Here is a 13,875-nt window from a genome sequence, read left to right on the forward strand (position 1 = left end):
TAGATTCTTTTTTGCAGGGCCAGGCATACGGATTCTACTTGAGAAGGGGACAGACATCTGGAAGCAGGTAAGTATGTGTGAATGGGTAGGTGTATGAAATAAAGTTTTACTAGGCACGGTGTGATTTGTCTTTATTTAACTATTTATTTTACAGTGGCGGTATGGGTGCCGGCCGCCTGCTGGTACTTGTAGTTCCACAAGTTCCAAAGGGCAGGCATGCTGGCACCTATAGTTCCACTTTAAAAATACAATAGTTTTTATCCCAGGGGTGGGGGGGAAGAGCCCCGGGCTTCAGACCAAGCCTGGGGTTTCAGGGGGGGGGTTCCCACTTCCCCTGAGATCCCTGGCTTGGGCTGATGCTTTGGCCACGGTAATGCTTTGGCCCGGTAATAGGTCTCCGGGCTGTGGCATTACAGCCTGGCCGTTTTGGGTCCGGTGCTGGTTTTAATTATACGGGGACCCCTACGCAATTTTTTCCCCCCTATGATTAAAACCAGGCCTGGCCCTGCAGCCAGGTGCTGGTTCCTAAGGGAACCCTACTCATTTTGTTCCCCGTAATTTTAACAGTCAGAAGAGAAAACTCACTTCCAAACTCACACCGGTTTGGTCTTCGTAAATTTGCTAGTTTGAAAAACAGGCTAAACTCGCATGAGTTTTCAAACTCACCCAAACTCAATTCTTAGTAAATTTACCACTTTGTCTTTGTTCACAATGAATTCAGTACAATTTCCTGATTTCTAGGAAACTACTTTCTATAAAAATTAAGGGTTAGTTCAATGTACGACTTTATCAAAAATATATTGACATAAAGGCTTCTTCTTGGAAAGTTGTTTTTCTGGCTGCAATCACTTCAACAAGTACTGTAATACCCCTTTCACACCAAAACCCCTGGTCCGACCCAGGTTTTTGAACACGTTTCCAACTCTTGTCACAGCTGCTCAGACCCAGGTTATTCCAGGGTCGTCCCCGTTCACACTGAACCCGTGTCAGCCATGCAAAACTTTTATGTGTCATTAGATATGGACATTTTTAAGGCTCACAAAGGTGAGATCATAAAAAGTGGGTGGTGACTGCCCACTACATTGCATTAATTATTGCTGATGAGTGCCCGGAGTTCCAAAGTCTTTGCAGTTTCTGCTCTTTCACACAGCATGTGAGAGCATGATGCAGCTTGCTTGTGTGATCTGTGTGATGCTTGGAGAGGTCATCATCTGTGAGCGCACCAAAAGCTCCAATCAGCTCTTTTTAGTGTTACCCAGTTTGTAGAACCCATGTCGCACTGTTGCCACCGCACCATTGCAAGAGTCAGTGTTGGGTTCAATCCTGGTAGTGACCAGGGTTGAATCCCCTGGACAGTCAACCCGGGTTCACCCCTTCACACCAAGCCAGGACCCAGGTTGACCCTGCAATAACCTGGGTTGTAAGTTTGGTGTGAAAGGGGTATAACCCAGTTTGAAGAGACCTTTTTAAAGGTTCAAATGGAGTGGTTGGCAATACCTCTAAGACCAGATTTAAATCCCAGGGAGCTTGTGGCAGGTCGGATTTTTTCACTGCCTGGATAAATCTTTCTAAGCACTTTTTTTTTGCAAACAGCTTATTTAATAATGCTCCTAATTCTGCAATATAAGTTTAAGGATGTTAAATGATAAACCAGTGGTTGCAACGGTGCCACAGGTTGATGGTCCAGGACCAAATCAAATTATTTATGGTCAATTTGATAAGCAGCGCCAGTGTAGGTGGCTGCCAATCATAATATGTGTGGACAAACAGAAGCGCAACCTTGTCCACCATCACAGAACTGAACCTACAGATGTGTCCTCATAGGCAGTGGCTTCAGTCACACCAAACAGCCCCTCTCTGCGTGCCAGGTCCTGGCGACTTTGCCAAGAAGGGTTTCAAGAACAATCTCTGGTGCCGCCCCCTCCACTCCATTAAATGGCCACAGCATGTCAATGATCCTGTGGCTTAGGGAGGACTACAACTGCCGTTACTCCTCAAGTCTCTTCCCTTCTGTATTCCTCACACCTTCTTTTGGGAAGTCCAGATGATTGTCAGGAAAGCTGTATAGCATGGGAGGAAACACCGGTTCAAGCATAACAAACTATATCGGCGCTAGCACTTAGGTGGATTTCAATTGCCCAACTTCTTTGTATACTATCACTTGGTCCTACTGGCCTGAGTTATGGAGTGGGCAACCTTTTCCCTCTCTAAACCATGAGTTGCCATAGATATTTCACCCCCAGCCCATTAGCAATACAGCTAGTTCTCCCAAGCTACCACGCACTGCGAATCTCACAACAGCCTGAACCCTCCACCAATGCAAGAATTTGCGCTTTTTGGAATGTCTCCTCCCCTCTTTACCCTTTGACTTCACTAGCACACAATGCTGAGTTCTGTCTGGGCCTTCAACTTCAGGCTCTTCGATGGTGGACAGAGATTTCTTGGATTACACTCAGCTGTCACATATTCTTCATAAAATTACCAACAAGAACGCCTCAGCTAAGAGCCTAATGCCATTTGAAACACTCTTTACTACCAGCAGTGCCCTTCTTCTATAATAAGCCTAGATCTGGATGAGATTTGTGATCCATCCCTCCCAAATTCACACAATAGGAAAGGATTTGTCTGTTCACCCATGCATGCACACAAAACATATCAGTCTTTGAAACCCAATACAAGGTTCTGGTTCCCAGTGTCCTAAGCAAATGTCCCCCTGTTATCTCTGAGTTAGCAGCTGGGGACCCCTGCTATATCTGGTTGGACTACCCAAAAATCTAAATATTTGGGAAAAAGGATAGCGAAGTGTCTGGGTAAATTGAAGGCTTGATTGTAGGCTTGGTTTAGTTAGCTGGAGTTCAAAGCATTTGCTTATCAGAATAGTATTCAATCCAGTCTGATATTTGTGCTCATCTCTCCCCTGATACCTGGGTTATCGCCTGTTGCCCTGCAGGCACATCCCCTTTGGACACTGTTACCCATTTTGCTTACCATAAAAATGTTGACAGACTATTTCTGATGTATGCTCCTCTCAGACATTTCTGTTATCCTGTATTTTCTGTCTATAAATAAAGAAGGTTTGCATAAATAAAAAATATTGGAAAGAGAACAAGACCAGTACCATCCAACAATAAAGGGATTAAAGGAGCTCTTGCACCACATAAAACCCAGGGTCAGGGCAGAGAGGTGACAACAGACATTACAGGGTTAATCTTCTTGCCTCCTGGTTTTAAGTGAGATGTAATCAAATAAACCAATAAAACGGTTTGGCCACATTACTACTAGCTTTAAGTGTATAATCAAACACTTCTTATGTTATCTAGCATTAACAATATAACTCAATGCATGCACAGAATACTAGTAACACCAACAGTGTGTAGGTTAACATTAATTTATAGTTTTTAATTGGACCCATTAACAAGCCTAATAAGAAAACCTGCAAAAAAACAACCCAGCGGTTAAGAGACCTAATAAGGGGACATCAGCATAAGGTTTGCCACCTATAGTCTTGCATGTTTTGCATATGAGAGAGACAACAAATGTGGTGAGTTTAGTTATGGGTACAGACTCCAGCTTGTATAAGTATTCTGCTATCATGATTTATAGGATTTGTAAATCAAATTTAAATAATTGTTTTACTTAATAAAAGAAAAAAAAATCCCAAAAATGCAAATTTGTAAAAAATATTTATTTACAATGCAACAATTTCTTGCAAACAGAATGTTACATCTCAAAGGCCAGCACTTACCTGCTCAGAACTAATGATTATTATATCTGGAGGTGGAGTGTGAGTTTAGAAATCATGGAAGAATTTCCAGATACTGAAATCTTAATGTCAAGTTTCTGGATAGCCATTACCAAACGCAATTCTAACTGACTATGTACTGTAGTTGAAATAACAAATGTAGTAGCTTAAAATATATATATATATCATCACACATCCAAAATATACAATGAGGTTTGCATTACACAAAAACAAACTTATAATTTGAGTTACTGTAACTAACAAAACTATTCTTCCTATCTTGAAAGTTTGTCAACATTTTACAGCTGGAGAAAATCTATACTAATACAAAAATAGTTATCCTGAAACAAAAAAAATTAGTGAGAATATATATGTACTTATGAAGTAATTCATGCATTTATATCCAAATATAATAACATAACATTTCCTGAAAAGATTTAAAATTGATAGATATGCAACCAAACCAACTAAATATTTATTTTATTTTTAAAAACATATTCAAACACCGTAACACTGAAAACTGTAAGTAAATGACTGTGCTGGACAGAAAAGTCAGCACAGCTCCTGAACTAAATTTCTATTCAAAAATGTAATTTGTAGAAAAAGAAATATCTATAGTGTGACTGGGAAAAACAAAAAAAAATCAACAAAATTAAAGCAGCATGAATAGAAACTTAAAACCAATGAAGTTTAAAATTGCTCTTTGGTGCCTGGATATGGGCAGATTTATTAAATCAAAAAGTAGAAACCTACAGATCAAATACTGAAATCATTCCTATTCAGTTAAGGCACAAAAGAAATACAGAAGATAACTCACAGAAAAATATAAAAGGTATTGATGGGGATCAGAATAAACCACAAAAAAACAACTTGGAAATTATTAATAAACACCATAAATAACTGTTAGGTGTCATAGTCCCCAGCCAGTGGGGATCAAATACACGTTTTGTCTTTATGTATGAACAAATCATGAAACACTGGATTCCTCTGTAATACTTGTCCTTTGTAAAAGCTACAATAACCAAATATCAAGGTGAGAAGTTCTCTCAGTTCCAAATGAGTTTACCCAATGTCCTCTTTCAGTAGGTCATTTTACACAATATTTACATCACCTACACGATTATCTGCATTTCAGTGAAATGTCTTTTTATCTACCTATTTGCAGACTTTCAAATTAGTGTAAAGAAATAGGGGAAAAGGCTTAATTCTCATTCTGCAGAAAATGTACACAACAACAAAAAACTTGGCAGAAATGTAACACACTTAGAGACACCTGGCAAGTGCTGTACATGGTCTCCATTATGAAACCCAGTAGTTTCTTTAAATTAGATTACATGCATGAGGTCTTTGGCCACCAAAACAGGAAGTAGTAGCAAGCCTCTTCTCAACTTTCCTAACTGCTCTGAGTAGAAATAACATCTGTCGATTGTGGATCACAGAAAGGTCCAAAGCGTCCGTAAATGTCTTTCGCTCGAACAGCAAAATAGTATTTACTACCAGAAACGAATTGTGTTAGAGTACATGCCATGGGAAGAGGTAGTGCTTTCACTTCTCCAATCTTTTTCCACTGTGAAGGAGATGTTGCAGTTGGATCTTCGTGATAAGCATACAGGTGATAGCTGTCTACAACGGCACAGCTGCGATCTACTTCTAAAACACTCCAAGAGAGAACAATTCCATTTTGGCTTTGTACTCTGGCCAGTTTCAGGTGAGGTTTTTGAGGAGCAGAAGTTGAAGCAGCTTCAGGAGGAAGGCGCTGAGGTTGAGGAGCCTCAGGAAGTGGTGCTGGATGGATTGGTCTTGCTGGTTCCTGTGAGAGAACAAACATTTTATAAGTGATATATTTAGTGTTTTTAAATCTTTGTTTCAGAATTTATGGATTTTGTGCATCACATTATGCAGCAGAGTTTAAATGTAGCTTAATATGATTCCTTACCATGTTGCAGTCTTTGTTTCCCTGCCTATTGTTAAGCTTTATTGAAAAAAATGCTTTAAATCCCACAACAAACCTACAGAAAATCGTCAGTTTGTAAAAGCACGGTTTAGTAAATGAACCCCTTAATGTGCAGTGAAATATTAATAAAAACAGAATTTGTATTCTTCCGTTGAGTTCATTTCTCTGATCCTATTGAGGTATACTGTACCTTGGGGATAGAGAGCCTCATCCAGGAGTTTAGAAATTAATTTGAAAGTTGGAAAGCTTCTCTCTTCTATACAACATCACGTTAAGTATCAAGTTATTTAACAGCAATCGCAAAAACCAAGATACAATTGGGCGCTCCAGTTGGACTCTGATAAAATATGATCCAAAATCAGCTCACGAGAAGGGAATGGCTAACCCAAGATATAGTCACAAAGAAGGAGAAAAACATGGAGCACTAATAGATGTGCTTCATCTTTCTATGATGGACAATAAATGGTAATGATTTAAAATGTAATCAAAAGGGAATAATATCCCCGAACCTTTAATAAAAATGCAGATATTCTGAAATAATGGTTGAACAGTTAAGTATACCCATCACGAGATGATAAAATGCAGCATTATAAGCACAAACAATGTCAAGGTAAATTAAAAATAGTTTTCAAGTACAAAGATCAAATTGATTTTGATGAAAAATAGAAAAAAAATTATATATATATATATATATATATATATATATATATATATACACACACACACACATATACATACATACATACACACACACACTAAAAAGTCCAGTTCATTTTGCAGCAATAATGATAATAAATATCTCTGGATAATTATTACTGCTGCTAAAAGAACTGGACATTTTAGCGTGCGTGCGTGCATGTGTGATATAAATATATATAAATTCATGTGATTGAAATTAAATTGTATACCTTACTAGAAACCGGTTTAAATACTGTCAGTATGAACCATTCCGTTTGCCATACGCTGGCGTTATAAAGTGGCATCTAATTTTTTTTAACCAGATGGGAATCTCACCTGCACTCAATTACTGTAATTTCTGAAACTATATCTGGAAGGTCCATCAGAGTGAGATCTATTACCTCTGAGGAAACGGCCAGCCAGTACGAGGCCGAGAAACGTGTTAGGTGCTCTAACTTCGACCTGTCTTCACAAGTTTACTAACTTGCATCTACCCCGGATTGTCGGGTTTACTTCTACCTCCAGCACACTGCATTTATCCGAACACCTCCCCATTGGCTTTTACACAGCTGTCTGCACATCTCTTTCCAGGCAGAGCAGGTATCCAGTCTTATAATAGATGAAAAGGAGGATCTCTTAGCGCAAAAAACCTCAGCAGCTTAGACACTTTAAAATGGGGTAATCCCTTTCCCCAGGAATAGAAAACACAATATAAAATTCTTTAAAGTGACACTAGCGCTTAATGTTAAAAAATATATTTAATGAATATAGAATAAGACAAAATTTCCCACATTGCTTAAGGGAAAATGAATAAAAAACAAATAGCAGCAGAGTATACAGTGAATGTACAGTACATGTAGATAAAGCAGCAGATTATGCAATGAATGTTAGGAACGAAGTAGTCCATAAACTTAAGTCCCATATGTGATACAATGCATACCGTGTGACGTAGGTGAGTGTCTATTTAGGTGGGGAAACAGGGGATCCGGATAGCACCCTGGTCCAGACACTCACAGGCTTAAAGGATGTGATCCTGCAGACTAGCGCCGATGCGTTTCGAGCTGGAAGCTCTTTATCAAGGCTGTCAAAAGAGCTTCCAGCTCGAAACGCGTCGGCGCTAGTCTGCAGGATCACATCCTTTAAGCATGTGAGTGTCTGGACCAGGGTGCTATCCGGATCCCCTGTTTCCCCACCTAAATAGACACTCACCTACATCACACGGTATGCATTGTATCACATATGGGACTTAAGTTTATGGACTACTTCGTTCCTAACATTCATTGCATAATCTGCTGCTTTATCTACATGTACTGTACATTCACTGTATACTCTGCTGCTATTTGTTTTTTATTCATTTTCCCTTAAGCAATGTGGGAAATTTTGTCTTATTCTATATTCATTAAATATATTTTTTAACCTTAAGCGCTAGTGTCACTTTAAAGAATATTATAGAGCAGGTATCCAGCCTGCAATCACACTCACCTCCCCGGGACAAGTTGCGGAGTGAGCAGTGGGGTGCTCCTTCCGTGACTACCATAAAGACCAGAGTCACAGGATTTACAGGGTAAGAACCCCCACACGATACTCGGATGTTTGCCTGCATATGAGACAGACTTATTAACCGTTACCAGCTAAGTCCATCTTACAGCTCCCGCTGAACACACTATTACGAACTATATATTACCAGAGAATAAACTGCCAAACATTTTCATTATTAGGAGTTATTTACTATTGTTGCTGCTAATAGAACTGGACTTTTTTAATTTATATACTATATATATATATATATATATATATATATATACACACACTATATATATATATATATATATATATATATATATTTTAAACCAATGAAAGATTAATCAGCGCCTCCTGGATGTAATCTATACACTAATGGAATAATCCTAATCAATAGCACTCTCCCCTTAACTACTGGGTGTCAGCTATAAACAAGAGATATGGGCATAGCAGTGGTATACTGCTATTGCATAGAAAGATTTTAAACAGTGAGCTTGATAAACAGCGACAATAGTGCTAATAAAGATAATAATAATGAAAGTAAAAAATAAAATTATATTGAATCTATAAAGTGTCAGTGTCAATAAATATGAAATGCTTATGCAAAAAATTATTCAGAAGATACCGTCTAAAGGAAGTAAATATACCATTCAAGGATCAAATATAATTGATAACACACCCAATAATGATCCTTAAAACAAAATAGTGAAAAGTGACTTGTGCAATAATAAAGTGCTTACTAGATCTCCATTTAAATTATTAGATAAGAAGTGAACATTCAATATAAAAAAGGGGGGGTACAAAATGTATTAAACTGAAAAACATATATTTAAAACACAAGGGATAAGGGACAAGATAAATAGTAAATTCATATATATATAATCTCCTAAAAATTCATGGAGAATTATTTAAAAGCATTTTTAAAACAATAAATAAATTTTTTTGCAAAGGGAAATTTGGAAAAAATAAGAGTAAAGTGCCAAGTGCTTATCTTATTTAAAATTTCCCAGCAAGTTCATGTAGGGCAGGACTGGAGCAACCCAACGCGTTTCGTCCTTCACTTAGAATTCTTCAAGGGTAGTGTAGCTCCATACAGGTTTTTAGAGCTATATATACCTCACTAATGAGGAGTAATTGTCATCAATCAGGGATCTCACTTCCTGTGATTCGTTTACCCCAATAGTTACTAATTCATGTGTATTTACATAGAAACTAAATTATTGGACATAAATTCACATATAGTGGCCATTAAATATTCAGTTTTAAGTTTGGCTAAAAAACTTTGTATTGATTAGCGTTAGTTCTGAGACTTCCGCCCTTAGTTCGTACAAGCGGTTCTCCATGGGACTACTTCCGCCCTCTCTTCAAATAACGTCACTTCCGATTCGTGTTTCCTCTGGTTTCTGTAATCCACGTGGTCCTCCAAAGAAGTACTCCTATCTATCGATCCATCTTCTCCCCGACTCCGTACACCGTGCTTCCGCCCGCTCTCAATGTAACCAGCCGCGTCACATCACCAGACATAACCGGAACTCCTCATTCGTCACTTCCGTCAACACACGCTTCTCTGGTGATAATGGGATGTTGTCACTCTCCTGATGGGCGCCATTTTCTAGGTTATCCACGTCCTATCTCTCCTTCTCATCTCCATAGCCATAACGGAATTGTGTTGCGTTCCTGGTGGGCGCCATTATGGTGGTTATCTAAAAATAGAACTGAGATATATTTGCAACTGTGCATACTTGTTCTTTTTTTTAAAAACATATTATGAGTGATAGAACATAAAAGATCCCAATTCTTATAAGATCTTTATCAGATTTAAAAAACAACAAATATCACATATCTCTGCCTCCAACACACGTAGTCAGTATAAGAGGAATTGTATGAAAGATCAAAAACTAAATGATAATGGGGATACTTCAGTGTAGAAGTGCCCTCACGTCTTATATTAGGTTCATATAACCGAGTATCTTCAATATCTATCTATAAGGTTGTTTATAACAGAGGAATGATTATTTGTAGATATTCTAATTTTTAGTATTTTCTCATTTTAATTATACATAAATCATAAGTCATTGTTTCTTAGTCCAAGAAGTCTTTTTTAGAAAAAATGTGTATATAATGTATGTAGACACTCTAATCCATAATTGCCATCAATTTTCACATAAAAAATGAGAGTTCTGGTCCTTCTAAACTTAAATAGCCATAAGGTTCTTTTTTGGAGGAGGTCCTGATGTTTCAATAGTTTCTTCTTGATGAAGATATCCTCACTTCTTTAATTCTCCTAGGTATAGAGGCCAAGCCATATCTCATAACCCAATATAGTTTACTACGGCACTTGGACTTCCTAGGAGGTCCCCCATCCAAGTACTATCCAAGCCCGACCACTCTTAGCTTCCAAGATCAGACGAGTTTGGGCGTTGAGAAGTCGGTATGGCTGTAGACAACAGATGGATAAGAACGAAACAGGTGCCTAGGCACAACCTTTATTTATTTATTTTTATTTTTTTCAAAAGGATAGCAGCTCATTGATGGATCCATCCATCCATTATAAAAGAGGAGTAGATTATTTCTTCTGATGTTGAGATGTTCTTGATAGGTGATTTATTCTTTTTTCTTATTTCTTTTTGGTGAATGTGCCCATATCTCCGTATACCTCCAAGAAGATTAGACTACAGCACCTGGACTTCCTAGGAGGTCCCCCATCCAAGTACTATCCAGGCCCAACCACACTTAGCTTCCAAGATCGGACGAGATTGGGCGTTAGGAGGAAGGTATGGCTGTAGATATCTAAACAGGTATACTTACCTAGGTCAGTCCATATAAAATAATTCAAGGTTTCCAATATTCATAGAAAGGGTGCTATTTCATAACGGTCGTTAAATCCATCTGGAACCATAGTTTTTAGTTGAAATATCCAATACATCTCGCGTTGTGATAATTTGTTAGCGAGATCGCCTCCTCTTTCTCCCATAGTAACTTGCTCTATGGCCTTGAAGGTCAATTCCTCTGGATCTGAGTCATGATGTAACATAAAATGTTTAGAGACCAAGTGTCCTTCTACCTTATTTTTAATGTTTCTAATATGCTCTTGAATCCTAAGCTTCAAAGGTCTTTTAGTTTTACCGATATATTTAATACCGCAAGAACACTCTAACATATAGATAACGGATGTTGTAATACAGTTCATGTATTGTTTAATTTTGTATTCTTTAGTGCCTGTAGAGTCAAGAAAGGTCCTTCTTTGTGGGTGTACATATTTACATATGTTACATCTCCCACATTTGTAGCACCCTATGCATTTAGGCAAAGATCCTCTTCCCTGTGTCCCTTTGGTCCTAATCATACTAGGTGCTAATATCTCCTTTAGAAGCTCGGAGTCTAAAGGAGATATTAGCACACCCACAAAGAAGGACCTTTCTTGACTCTACATGGATTATTAATAATTAATAATGGATTAGAGTGTCTACATACATTATATACACATTTTTTCTAAAAAAGACTTCTTGGACTAAGAAACAATGACTTATGATTTATGTATAATTAAAATGAGAAAATACTAAAAATTAGAATATCTACAAATAATCATTCCTCTGTTATAAACAACCTTATAGATAGATATTGAAGATACTCGGTTATATGAACCTAATATAAGACGTGAGGGCACTTCTACACTGAAGTATCCCCATTATCATTTAGGTTTTGATCTTTCATACAATTCCTCTTATACTGACTACGTGTGTTGGAGGCAGAGATATGTGATATTTGTTGTTTTTTAAATCTGATAAAGATCTTATAAGAATTGGGATCTTTTATGTTCTATCACTCATAATATGTTTTTAAAAAAAAGAACAAGTATGCACAGTTGCAAATATATCTCAGTTCTATTTTTAGATAACCACCATAATGGCGCCCACCAGGAATGCGACACAATTCGGTTATGGCTATGGAGATGAAAAGGAGAGATAGGACGTGGATAACCTAGAAAATGGCGCCCATCAGGAGAGTGACAACATCCCGCTATCACCAGAGAAGCGTGTATTGACGGAAGTGACGAATGAGGAGTTCCGGTTATGTCTGGTGATGTGACGCGGCTGGTTACATTGAGAGCGGGCGGAAGCACGGTGTACGGAGTCGGGGAGAAGATGGATCGATAGATAGGAGTACTTCTTTGGAGGACCACGTGGATTACAGAAACCAGAGGAAACACGATCCGGAAGTGACGTTATTTGAAGAGAGGGCGGAAGTAGTCCCATGGAGAACTGCTTGTACGAACTAAGGGCGAACTAAGTCTCAGAACTAACGCTAATCAATACAAAGTTTTTTAGCCAAACTTAAAACTGAATATTTAATGGCCACTATATGTGAATTTATGTCCAATAATTTAGTTTCTATGTAAATACACATGAATTAGTAACTATTGGGGTAAACGAATCACAGGAAGTGAGATCCCTGATTGATGACAATTACTCCTCATTAGTGAGGTATATATAGCTCTAAAAACCTGTATGGAGCTACACTACCCTTGAAGAAGTCTAAGTGAAGGACGAAACGCGTTGGGTTGCTCCAGTCCTGCCCTACATGAACTTGCTGGGAAATTTTAAATAAGATAAGCACTTGGCACTTTACTCTTATTTTTTCCAAATTTCCCTTTGCAAAAAAATTTATTTATTGTTTTAAAAATGCTTTTAAATAATTCTCCATGAATTTTTAGATTATATATATGAATTTACTATTTATCTTGTCCCTTATCCCTTGTGTTTTAAATATATGTTTTTCAGTTTAATACATTTTGTACCCCCCCTTTTTTATATTGAATGTTCACTTCTTATCTAATAATTTAAATGGAGATATAGTAAGCACTTTATTATTGCACAAGTCACTTTTCACTATTTTGTTTTAAGGATCATTATTGGGTGTGTTATCAATTATATTTGATCCCTGAATGGTATATTTACTTCCTTTAGACGGTATCTTCTGAATAATTTTTTGCATAAGCATTTCATATTTATTGACACTGACACTTTATAGATTCAATATAATTTTATTTTTTACTTTCATTATTATTTTTATTAGCACTATTGTTGCTGTTTATCAAGCTCACTGTTTAAAATATATATATATATATATATATATATATACATACATACATACATACATACATACATACAGGTTGAGTCTCCCATATCCAAAATGCTTGGGACCAGAGGTATTTTGGATAACGGAATATTCCGTATTTTGGAATAATTGCATATCATAATGAAATATCTTGGGAATAGGACCCCAATATACACACAGATTACATTTATGTGTTATATACAGCTTATACACACAGCCTGCAGCTCATTTTATACAATATTTTCAATACTTTTGTGGCTCAAGCAAAGTTTGTGTACATACATGAAATAAATTTATGTTTCATTTACACCCTATACACACAGCCTGAAGGTATTTTTATACCATATTTTGTAATAATTTGTGCCTTAGACAAAGTTTGTGTACATTGAACCATCAAAAATCAAAGGTTTTATTATCTCAGTCATGCCAAAATTATTCCGTATTTCGGAATATTTGGATATGGGAGACTCAACCAGTATATATATATATTTTGTTTTTTTTCTATTTTTCATCAAATCATTTTGATCTTTTTACTTGAAAATTATTTTTTTTAATTGATTACCTTGACATTGTTTCATTGTTTGTGCTTATAATGCTACATGTTATCATCTCGTGATAAGTATACTTAACTGTTCAACCATTATTTCAGCATATCTGCATTTTTATTGAAGGTTCGGAGACATTATTCCCTTTTAATTAAATTTTGAATCATTACCATTTATTGTCCATCAAAGAAAGACGAAGTACATCTCCTGATTTAACAGTAATGTGGAGGAACAGGGACAGGGAGGAATATAATTTGAATATATATATATATATATATATATATAAAATTTATCTTCAGAAATACTTGCAACGGGTG

General features: G+C 37.0%; 1 protein-coding gene and 2 pseudogenes across 2 annotated transcripts in view; all 3 read right to left on the minus strand.

Moving 5' to 3' along the window:
- Positions 1 to 3,738: 3,738 nt before the first annotated feature.
- The window catches only part of LOC148532273 (activating transcription factor 7-interacting protein 1-like), a 178,510-nt gene continuing 168,373 nt past the window's right edge, over positions 3,739 to 13,875 (minus strand). For both annotated transcript variants that reach the window (XM_088468040.1, XM_088468039.1), the window contains exon 16: positions 3,739 to 5,552. In XM_088468040.1, the coding sequence (XP_088324166.1) occupies positions 5,136 to 5,552 (417 nt within the window). In that variant the 3' untranslated portion in view covers positions 3,739 to 5,135. The remainder of the gene's footprint in view (positions 5,553 to 13,875) is intronic.
- LOC148532274 (5S ribosomal RNA) lies at positions 10,222 to 10,340 on the minus strand (annotated as a pseudogene).
- On the minus strand, positions 10,565 to 10,683 carry LOC148532275 (5S ribosomal RNA; annotated as a pseudogene).

This window comes from Taudactylus pleione, unplaced genomic scaffold (genome assembly GCF_031769625.1).
Source record: "Taudactylus pleione unplaced genomic scaffold, aTauple2 ptg000080l, whole genome shotgun sequence".
Classification (NCBI taxonomy): Eukaryota; Metazoa; Chordata; class Amphibia; order Anura; family Myobatrachidae; genus Taudactylus; species Taudactylus pleione.